This window comes from Alexandromys fortis, unplaced genomic scaffold, assembly GCF_014885135.2.
Source record: "Alexandromys fortis isolate MF-2015 unplaced genomic scaffold, M_Fortis_MF-2015_v1.1 scaffold_58, whole genome shotgun sequence".
Taxonomy (NCBI): domain Eukaryota; kingdom Metazoa; phylum Chordata; class Mammalia; order Rodentia; family Cricetidae; genus Alexandromys; species Alexandromys fortis.
In genome coordinates this window covers 8,214,054-8,225,539 of record NW_026067940.1, presented here as the reverse complement: position 1 = coordinate 8,225,539, position 11,486 = coordinate 8,214,054, and the positions used below count along the sequence as shown (strand labels likewise).

The 11,486-nt window shown below is 39.6% G+C and overlaps 1 protein-coding gene across 1 annotated transcript in view; it reads right to left on the bottom strand.

The window, feature by feature from the left end:
- The window catches only part of LOC126504985 (zona pellucida sperm-binding protein 3 receptor-like), a 51,388-nt gene that overhangs the window by 24,628 nt on the left and 15,274 nt on the right, over positions 1-11,486 (bottom strand). The window contains 1 exon segment of the mRNA XM_050147609.1: positions 8,260-8,359. Coding sequence (XP_050003566.1) covers positions 8,260-8,359 — 100 coding nt within the window.

Here is an 11,486-nt window from a genome sequence, read left to right as displayed (position 1 = left end):
TGAGACCTCAAGAACAATGGCAATGGGTTTTTGATCCTACTGCACGAACTGGCTTTGTGGGAGCCTAGGCAGTTTGGATGCTCACCTTACTAGACCTGGATGGAGGTGCGTGTCCCTCACTTTTTTGTGTGAGCCTGGCCATTAGAGGAGGTTGCAGGCCCTCGAGGGCATGCTCAGGCTGTTGCCTGTCTGTCAGGTCCAGGAGCTTTCCTGAGGAGCCGTTACCCTTCCTACAGGATCACATGTTCCTGGTGTCCCAGGGGCTCATGCAAGTGTTCATGGGGGCAGTAGTGACCAGGCTGCCATCCAAGTTGAAGGCCAGCCTACTGATGGTATCTGTGTAGCCTGCACCTAAAATCTTAATACTTTGTTTATCATACATTTGTTTAAGAACAAGCTGCAAATCAAATGGTGTATAATAGATGCATAGTTCAGTTATGTTTGCTAAATATTTCCTTTGTAATACATGAACAAAACATATCACTGATATAAACTATTTTAATAGATGATTTGAATTTTCTGATTTTAAAGTTTCACATACCCTTATAAACCATTTACTTTATAGTTGTTATCACATCATGTTTGCTCTTGACAATTCCTACTCCTTTAAGACATTAAAAATGTCCGTTTACCCTGAATATCAATGAAATTTTATGAACAAAATATTATCCACCAGCAAGGAGAACTGTTTTGAAAGAAAAGTATACTATGACTAAATGGGTTTATTTTGAGGATAAGGTTTTGATCCTACTTCATGTTCTGGCTTGGTGGGAGCCTAGCCAGTTTGGATGTTCACCTTCCTAGATATGGACGGAGGGGGGAGGACCTTGGACTTTCCACAGGGCAGGGAACCATGACTGCTCTTTGGATAGGAGAGGGAGGGTGAGAGGAGTGGGGGGAGGGGGAGAAGAGAGGGGGGAGGGGGTGAAGATTGGGGGGAGGGGGAGGGAAATGGGAGGCTGGGAGGAGGCGGAAACTTTTTTTTCTTATTCTCAATAAAAAAAAAATAAATAAAAAAAAAGTAGGAAAGAGTGGATGTCAGAGTGGCGATTTCTCAGAAAATTAGAAAACAACCTTCCTCAAGACCCAGTAATACCACTTTTGGGTATATATCCAAAGGATACTCAATCATGTCACAAGGGCATGTGCTCAACTATGTTTATAGCAGCTTTGTTTGTCATATCCAAGACCTGGACCTAATGTCCCTTGACCAAAGAATGGAAAAGGGAAATGTGGTACATTTACACAATGAAGTACTACACAGCAGAAAAAATAATGATATCTTGAAATTTGCAGGAAAATGGATGGAGCTAGAAAACATTATTTTGAGTGAGGTAACCCAGACACAGAAAAGACAATTATCACATGTATTCACTCATAGGTGTTTTTTAAACATAAGGCAAAGAAAACCACTACAAACCACAATCCCAGAGAAGTTAGACAACAATGAGGACACTAAGAGAGACTTATATAGATCTAATCTACATGGGAAGTAGAAAAAGACAAGATCTCCTGAGTAAATGGGAGCATGGGGACCTTGGGGGAGGTTTGAATTAGGGAGCAGAGAAAAATGTAGAGCTCAATAAAAATCAATTTAAAAAAAAAGTAGGAAAGAGAATTCTGTATTACAGTATCACAAACTAAATGTACGGGCCTGTCCCTCATTGTCACATGGTGCAGGCAATTATTGGTGAGTTTGTATAAAGAAGCAATTATGATTCATGAGGATAAGAGCTTTAAACCAACAAGATTAAGGTCTTCATAAGAAGCCAAGACAATAAACATGTGAAAAAAAATGTCCAGCATCACTAGCAATCAGGGAAATGCAAATTGAAGCTACACTAAGATTTCATCTCTTCCCAGTCAGAAGGGGTATCATCAAGAAAAGAAATAAAACCAACGTGGATGAAGATGCAAAGTATAAAAGACCTTAATACATCAGTGGGAACATCAGCTGCCCCAGCCACCATGACAATCAGTGTGGACAATTCCTCAAACTATCACACGACCCAGCTGTATTGCTACTGGGTATTTACCCAAAAGTCTCCAAGTCAATGTACAGTGATATTTTTACATCAATGTCTAGAGCATCACTATTCATAACAATTAAGTTATAGAACCAGCATAGGTATCTGAAAACTGCAGAATAGATAAATAAAAAGAATTATGTGTACTTAATACAAGTTTTTCAGCAATAAAGACTAATCCATTAGTCTTTATAATTAGTCTTTATAATAATAAATTAGTCTAATAAAAACTAGTTAATTTTCAGGAAAATGAAATGCAATCAGAGATGATCAGATTGAATGATTTAGGTCAGGCTTAGCAAGACAAATATTACAAATTTTCTCTATGTCAATTACCTATATTGTTTGGGGGGTTATGGCACCCCACTAACCAATACTTGAAAAGAGTTAAACTATTCTGGGCTGATAATTTGTTAGCCTATAGTGCCTAGTAGGGGCATTGTCACCCTGTCATAGGGAAACTCCTTTTAAACTTTTTTAACGTGTGTGTACATTTCAGGAAGCATTCTATCCCCTTTATGTAGAGAAATCTTAAATTATTCTGAAACACATACAAACACAAACAAAAAATTAGGCTACAAAAACTAAACATCACAATGTATTTATTCTTCAAAAGAAGAAAGCAACCAATTTAAAAGTTATATAGAAAAGAGAGCAAGTAAATTATTTCTATGAATACTGACAAATATCATGCAGTAAAACTTAAAAGATGTGATACTAAACCCAACAAAAGACACACAAAAGAATCTAGGGACCAATTCCCTTGTTGGACTTAGGTGAAATTTCCCTCAATAAAACATTCATAAATGAAATTAAAAACACATTAAATATACAACATCATGGCCACAGTGGTTTCATTTCAGGAATTAAAGGCTGGTTCTACATATATAAATCAATAAATGCAATTAAATACATAAGGGAACCAAGAACAGATATCATACTATTGTCTCAAAAGATGCTAAAAATGTTCTTGACTTTCCTTCATAATAAAAACCTCAAAAGAAACTAAAAATACAAATAGCATATTTCAGTGAATGAAGTCTATGTGTGGGAAATCTGTAGCCAACAGCTTATTAAAAGAGAGAAAACCAAAAGCATGTCTTTTAAAACCAAAAGCAAGACAAAAGAATACCCTCTTCACTATGACTCAATGTGGTGCTTAAAGTCCTAGCTACAGCAACAACTCAAGACAAGGAAATAAAAGGGACATGAACCAAACAAATGAAGACATTTCCCTGTTTGCAGATGGCATGATCTTGTACCACCAACTCTAACCAGAGAACTCCTAGACCTAACCAGAACTTTCAGTAAGCAGCAGAATGCAAAATCAGATCAGAAAACCCAGGAGGTTTCCTATAGACAAATGATAAAGTTGTCAGGGAAGAAATCCCATTCAAGACATGTTTTTGTTCTTATTGTTGTTTTGTTTTGTTGTAGTCCTAGGAATAAGCTTATCTGAGGAAATAAAAGGCCAGTGGAATGGAATTTTGAAAACGATGAAGAAAGATATTGAGGATGAACCAACAATGTAAAGGCCTCCCATGTGCATAGGCTGGCAGAATTTGTTGAAATGGTCATTTACAAGTATGTGGTGGTTTGGTTTAAACAATTGATCCCCAGTTAGGAGAACTGTTTGGAAAGTATTAGGGAGTGTGGCTTTGCTGGGTCGGGGGATGCCATTCTGAGCTGGGTCTTTCTGCCTTGTGTTTGAAGATCAAGATATGAGCTTTCAGTTACTGCTCCAACACCATGCCTGCCTGCCTGCTGTCAACCTTCCTGACAAAGCTGACAAAGCATGGACATAGACTCATCCTTTGAAACTGTAAGCCCTCAATAAACTCTTTCTTCTTACATGGCCTTGGCCATGGTGTCTTATCAGAACAATGAAAAAGTAGGATGTGATTGCCATCAAAAACCGTATTCATCACAGAAATAGACAAGTAGGAAAATTCACATGGAAACACAAAGGGCCAAGCAGTCAACGCCATCCTAAACAAAAAGAGAGTTCTAGGGGGGTCACAATAACTGACCTCAGAGCCAAGGTAATAAGGCAAGAATGGGGTAGTGCACACATAAACCCACACAGCTTCAGCTGCTCAATGTTTGACAGTGCTGAAAAAAAAAGAAAGAAAAAAGCATGCACTGGAGAAAAGACAGGTTCTTCAACAAACGGTGCTAGGGAAATTGTGTCCCCATTTACAGAAGAATGAAACCAGATTCCTACTCACTCTGTATGAAATCCAAGAAGTGGAAGACGTGGAACCCTTAAACTAGTAGGGCAAACAGGTAACACATACTTCAAGATATGAGAATAGACAAAGGCTTTTTGCAAAATTACTCTAATGACTCATAAAACAGTCTCACAAATTGATCAATGGGATTGCATGAAGTTAAAGAGCACTGTACAGTGACGGCAGTATAGTACAGACGCTGACTGAAGAGAGGGTGTGAGAGGATCTCGGGCAATTGTACATTCAATAGGGGATTCAAATCCATAAATGGGCAAATAAATTCGTCTTCAAAGGATGAAGTACAAATAATCAATAGCTTGTCCCACATCCTTATCCATTGAGAAATACCAATTAAAACTTCACTAAGATTCCACCCCATCCTAATGAGAATAACTATTATAGTGAGGAAGTGTGTGTGTTCAAACAATTGAGTTTTAATCAGTCCTAATGATTGGAATTATTTCAATTGCAGGAAATTAGATTGAAATGAAAAACGTTATATTAAGCAATATGCAAATTAAGCCTCAGAAACACAAATCTCCCATATATATGTTTTTTTGCGTGTAAGTGATAGTAGGAGGAAGAGTAGGAGGAGATGAATGTGAAAACAAGAATTATAAAAATAAAAACAAGAAACTTATTGTGTGAATATATAAACACACTAAAATTATTGAATAAGAAGCCTCTAAGTAGGCCCAGATATATCTTAAAGTTCAGATATTGTCTTAAACGTTTTCATTTTATATTATTAAAATAAATGTTTACTTTTAGAAAACATTTTATTTATTTATCTGTGGGGGATCATGCATTATCTGGAGATAAGAGGACAACGTGCAGGAATAAGCTCTGTCCTTATACCATGTTGGTTCTGTAGACATATTAGAAAAAGATATCGATACAAATATACATGAAAATATCACAAAATCTATTACTTTTGGGGAGTGTAGCTCCATAACATCAACTTCTCCAAAAATTATCATCATAAAATTAAATGTAAAATATAAACCTATAGAATGTTAAGGAGAAACATATGGAGAGCCACAAGTACACATTTGGACACAGAAGATAGTGGACCAAAGCTCTGTTTTGCAACTCTGGATGGGAGTGGCAGCCCCTGAGTTACATGGTACTCTTTGTCCATGTAGTGACGGAAGTACCCCTGGTTTCCCGTGCAAGGTTCTCAGTATGGCTCAAAAGACAGGCAACCTGTGCCTTGGGACCTACTGGGTAAGGCAAGTCTGAGGGAAGAATTCAAAATTGACACCAAAATACTGTTTCAAGAAATAAACATTGCTGAACTGAATCTCAACAAAATTAAAATCCCTTTCTTTGTAAAAGATCTTGTAAAAAGGATGGGGGAAAACCTCAGAATCTGGAAGGAAACTTCAAAATTTACATAGTAAATTCCAGAATATGCAAAGAATTCTAAGCACAAAACGAAATCATCAAACAATCCCGTTGGAAAATGGGAGAGAGAGATAGCCAGATACTTCACTGAAATATGCCCATGGGATGTAGCAGAGGAAAACAAGACCATTACCTCCTACAGAAATGCACGTTTAAAGCCCTATGACATTTGTAACAATAAAATACCATGGCACCAACAAATGCTGGTGTGGATAATAAAGGTGACTTAAAACTTAAACACTATATTGTTAACCTAGTAATTGCATTCAAGAGATAGAACACCCAAGTTCAAACCAAAAATAAACAAATATATGTATGAATGGTTACAAAACTTTCTTCATTGAGGGAAACAAACAGTCAAGTGTCCATCAATGGTCGGGTAGTGATACCCCTTCTAGGCTGTGGAATACTACCTCCACAGCAGGACGGGGGAAGGTGCGTGCACAAAATAACCTTGGTGGGTGTCCAGAGAATTATCCTTCATACTAAAAGCAACCTCAAAAGGTTACATTCTATGTGATTTTATGGATAGAACACTCCTGAAATGATGCAATTGCAGACACAGATATCAGCAGATGGCAGAAGTGAGGAAGAGGGGGAGAAGGGAGGGTGAGTGCTGGAGACAAGGGGCTAACAATTATGACGTAGCCATCCATCCCTTGACTGTGGCAATGGTTACACAAGTGCACACATTTGTCAGAAGTTATAAGCCATGTTCTCCCAGAAACATGCATGTAAAGGAGGTGGACTCAGTGTGTCCAACAGATTAGACGGATGTTTATTTTCCTGTTTACAAAATGTAACTTTGGGAGGCAGTGAAAACAGTATATGAAAATTTTGTACTTATAAACAAATGGTTTGAGTGAATGAGTGTTTGGCTTTATTGCCTTAATAAACAAACATTCTAAACTTGGATGAAATGTTCACTCTGAGAAGTGAATTGGAAGCTTGTCTTATAAATAGACATTGATTTTCTTTTTTTAAAATATTTATTTATTATGGATACAATATTCTGTTTGCATATATGCCTGCAGGCTAGAAGAGGACACCAGACCTCATTACAGATGGTTGTGAGCCACCATGTGGTTGCTGGGAATAGAACTCGGGTCCTTTGGAAGAGCACGCAATGCTCTTAACCACTGAGCCATCTCTCCAGCCCTAGACATTGATTTTCATTATAAAAATGTTAACAGTCTATGAAGAGTCCCTTGCCAAGCTTTATCTAATATCAGTGTGTCTTTTGTGTAAAAACAGTGGTTCTCAACCTCCCTAATGCTGCAAACTTTAATACAGTTCTTCATATTGTGCTGAGCCTCAAACACCAAATTATTTCCTTTGCTACTTCATAACTTTAATTTTGTTACTGTTATGAATCATAATGTAAATATCGGTGCTTTCCAATGGCCTTAGGCAACCCCTGTAAAAGGGTTGTTCTGCCCCCAAAGGGGTAACGTCCCATGAGTTAAGAAACCCTGGTTTAGAACAACCATCTCATTCTGGGAGCTGTAATCTTTAGAAGTGTGTGTGTGTGTGTGTGTGTGTGTGTGTGTGTGTGTGTGATGCCATATCTAGAGAAAAGTGAATCTGAGAACAGTATGTAATAACATGAGATTGGAAACGCATGGACGTCTGTTTTCAGGACCATTGAATAAATTGTGATAAGACTTCATCTGCTACAGTATGGCTATGGGATATCTCCCAAAGACTCAGATGTTGAAGGTGTGGTCCTGAGCTGGTCGATCTACTAGGAGAGATGGATAATTTAGAATCTAATGGGAGTATATAGGCACATAGTGCCAGGCCCTTGAAGGATATGTGAACACCTAGTCCCTTCTCACACCATGGGGTGACCAGTTTTCTGCACACACCCAGCACACCATGATGATGATGCCTAGATACTATAAACTGACGCCTCTAGAGTCAATGCCAAACAGCTCTTTCCTCCTTTTCAATTGTTAATCACAGTTTTTTCTGTCACAACAGTGGAAAACCCATGCACTTCACACAAGCAAACACATAATACAAACAGGGAATGAGCAAACAGTGGGAACAGGAGGAGCAAGTATCTCGGGTATATATTTAGCTTCATTATTATGGCTTAATAAATATTTCATTCTTATGGTTCTGGAGGCTGGAAGCTTAGGAGCTGGGGCTGAGTTCTAGTGGCTTCCCAGGTTGCAAAAAGGTACAGAGGAAACCAGTTCTCACATACATCTTCTTTTAAGCAGGGAGGGGGCCTACATCTCCAGAAACCTTGCAAATGAAGATATGGATGTGGGTAAGTCAAGTCACATTCAGCAGAAAGCAATTCAGTTAAGGGGGGGGGGAACCAAAGTTCAAAACAGCATGTAAAGTCAAGCAACAGTGTATAAAAGGGGACAAGAAATTGACGAAATTATTTATTTGTCCTCAGTTGTGTTCATATAATAAATACTGAAAAGACAATGACAAACTAGCCAGTCATTTCTTGTCAGGAGACAGAGAAGAAAGGATAAATACCACTGAGTTGAAGCAAGAACTTTCTAGATGTATACACTTATGCCTTATAAAACTAATTAAAAACATTTCTTCCAACTTGCCTTACTCTCACTTACCCCTTTCCACAGCTGAAACCTATGGTCGAACCTAAGAAAAGATCAGTCGTGATTTTTACGTTCCCATTGGCCAACTCGCCCGGGTTTCTGCACCGTCTCTCTGGAGGAAAATTAAACTGGTGATTAGTGGTTTGAAATACTCACAAGATATAAAATTAAGGGAAAGGGAGGACTTAGTTTTGGACACCAGTGTTGGGTTTTGTCACAGAACTAGAAACAGGGTGAGCAAAGGACTCAGCTCTGTCACTCTCAGGCATACACCCCACACACTTTTCTATCTTCCTGCAGAGATACAGTCACAACCACATTCACTGTCTCTCTATACACAGCAGCAAGGAAGTAGAATCAACCTTGACATCCATCAGCTGCTGAAAGGATAATGAAAGTGTGGTACATATACACCACGGGATATTACTCAGCTGTAGAAAAAAACAAAGTGATGGGATTTGCAGTTAAACGTGTGGAACTGGGGAAAATCCTACCGAGTGAAGTTTGCCAAGTCTCCTCCCCCAAAAAACAAATGTATGTGCTAGCTTCAAATCTGTTCTCATGCGTGTTTAGTCCAAATACATGTGAAAGCCAGGAAACCAGAAACAGGCCACCGAGGGATGCATTTAGGGAGGATGATATGTATTCTACATACAGGTGATGAAAGAAGAGGGAAATAATAGGGACAGAAAGGTCCCAGTGGCTAGTGAGTGATGGGAGTGGGGAAGACAAGGGGAGGGTTAACCAAAGTGAAGAGTGCATGGAGGAAGTACTTGGGAAACTATGACCTTGCAAGCCAAGTAAAAATGTAATCAAAGGAAATAGTATAACACATGCTAGGGAAAGAACAGGTATTCTGGGAGCAAATGGTTTAAGTGCAGATGGTGACCAGTGGGTGGAGGAAAAAGGGCTATGGAGTAGGTTAATCATAACTAAGGATGTATGGAGAAGCCTTGCAAAACCCCACTAATTTGTAAGTGAACATAACTTTAAAGGAGCTTAAACAGAATTACCCCAAGTGGGTGGACAATCCTGCCCCCAGAACACATGGGTTATTAGGTGAACACCTCAGTGCCAGGCTCAGTGAAACTTTCTGTGAGTTATAGGTTAGAAAATCCCAGAGGCATCCAAAACAATATAGGCCAACCAGAACCATGGTAGGTAAGACCCTATTGCTGAAGATACCACACACATTGGCAACTGGATATAAAAGAAAAAAATCTCAAATAAAGCAGGAAACTTCTTCCCGACTGGCTAGCTTTCAAGATGCTATACAGAGAAGACCTTGCTTCTCTTTCCCAGCACTGGGCCTGTAGTACTGGCCTTGCAGTAGGCATGATTTTCCCACTGCTGTAATAAAAGCATGACTGGCAGGGGGTAACCTAGATAAAGTGGATCTGAGGTCTGCTCTCCAGAAGAGAATTCATCCCTGGTATTGTAAACTTGGTTAAAAGTCCATGGCTAGGAGAGGGTCCTAGAGTAGAACCTACTATTGTGTTTTGGCTAAATGGTCATGTTGTCGAACTGCTTTCTAAATATTTATGTTTATACCCATAAACCTGTGCTACTCTGAACTGTGATCAGAGGAGCTTTTTGTTGAAGAGGGAAGTGGTTAACACAGAGACTCGTAACTGTGTGAAGTATTGACGGTAAATGAGTGTGAGTGCCCGGCTGATGTGAGATGACCCTCTGGATGCTGTGAATATGTTTTATTACCGTTGGTTAATAAAGAAGCTGCTTTGGCATAGGGAAGGGCAGAATAGAACTCAGTGGGAAAGCTAAACTGATTGCTGGGAGAAAGAAGGCAGAGTCAGGGAGACGCCATGTAGCTACCAAAGGAGAAAGACACTAGAACCTTACTGGTAGGCCACAACATCATGGTGATACACAAACTAATAGAAATGGGTTAATTTAATATGTAAGAGCTAGCTAGAAATACACCTAAGCTATTGGCCAAACAGTGTTGTCATTAATATAGTTTCTATGTGATTATTTGGGTCTGGACAGTAGAGAAACAAACAAGTAGTCTCCATTTGTGATAGATGGAGCATTTATATCAACCTACAAACTCACCCTTTAAAACTTAGGGGATGGTTGGGCAGTAGTGGCGCACGCCTTTAATCCCAGCACTCGGGAGGCAGAAGCAGGTGGATCTCTGTAAGTTCAAGACCATCTTGGTCTACAAGAGCTAGTTCCAAAATGGGCTCCAACTCCAAAGCTACAGAGAAACCCTGTCTTGAAAAAGACTTAGGGGACATTAGTTGTGGCTGGCCCGACGTGATGGGCTAAATCCACTTAAAAACCTGAGAAGGCTTAAAAATAAGGGAGAGAGAGTTTAACACAGATTTTTGCTGTTTGTTGGTGGCGTGCTGTAGAGAAATTTCCTGATTCAGCAACAGCAGCAGAAGAAAAAAAAAAGCTGTATCATTTTAAAGCGCGGCTTCCTGGAGCTGTGCTGCCTGAATGAACTCTGGCTTTAAAGCATTTCAAGGGCTTATATGAGACTGGATGTTTGTGTTCCCACTTGGTATCGGAAGGAGAGTGCTCTGAGACTGTGCTGATGGCTCAGCGCTCCCCGTCTGCAGGCCGAATCGGGCTTAGGCAGGTGGAAGAGCATGGCGGATTAGAACTGTGCACTGCTCTGTGTGTCAGATTTGGATGTAACTTGGTTGAAAAGAATTTCTGTGCTGCACGCTCAGTCTCAGAATTAACGTGCTGAGTGCCGCTCCTACCTGGCGGCCCCAGAGCTAGCACAAAATGGTATGTCCTCCATTTTGAAATTTTCCTGACTCAGCAGCAGGAAAAAACTGGCTGTTTTAAAATGCCGGCTTTCTGGGCTATGCCACCATTGCGATCTCTGTCTGGCTTCTACGGGAGACAGAGCTTTTGAATGGAACATTTGGAGAAAGTGCTTCAATTTGTTTGATGGCAACTAAACTGCTGTGTGCCTAAAAGGGGGACATTGTTTGCCGCAGCTCAGAGGCACAAGCAGCTCCGCCATGTTGGACTGGGAGGGGCCAGCATGCAGTACCTGTTTTTGACCTAGGAATGTCACAGCTTAGATTCTTAAGTGCTTAGTGATTTAAAGGCACAAAACAAAGTGCTCCTGGATAGTAAAAGAATTACAAATTCACAATAGGACAGATTCAGACATAAAAGACCTTTATGGATCACATTGTTAGATGAATGTACGTAGGCTTGGAAAAGAGAAGAAAAAGAATATAAAGAATAAAGTTAAT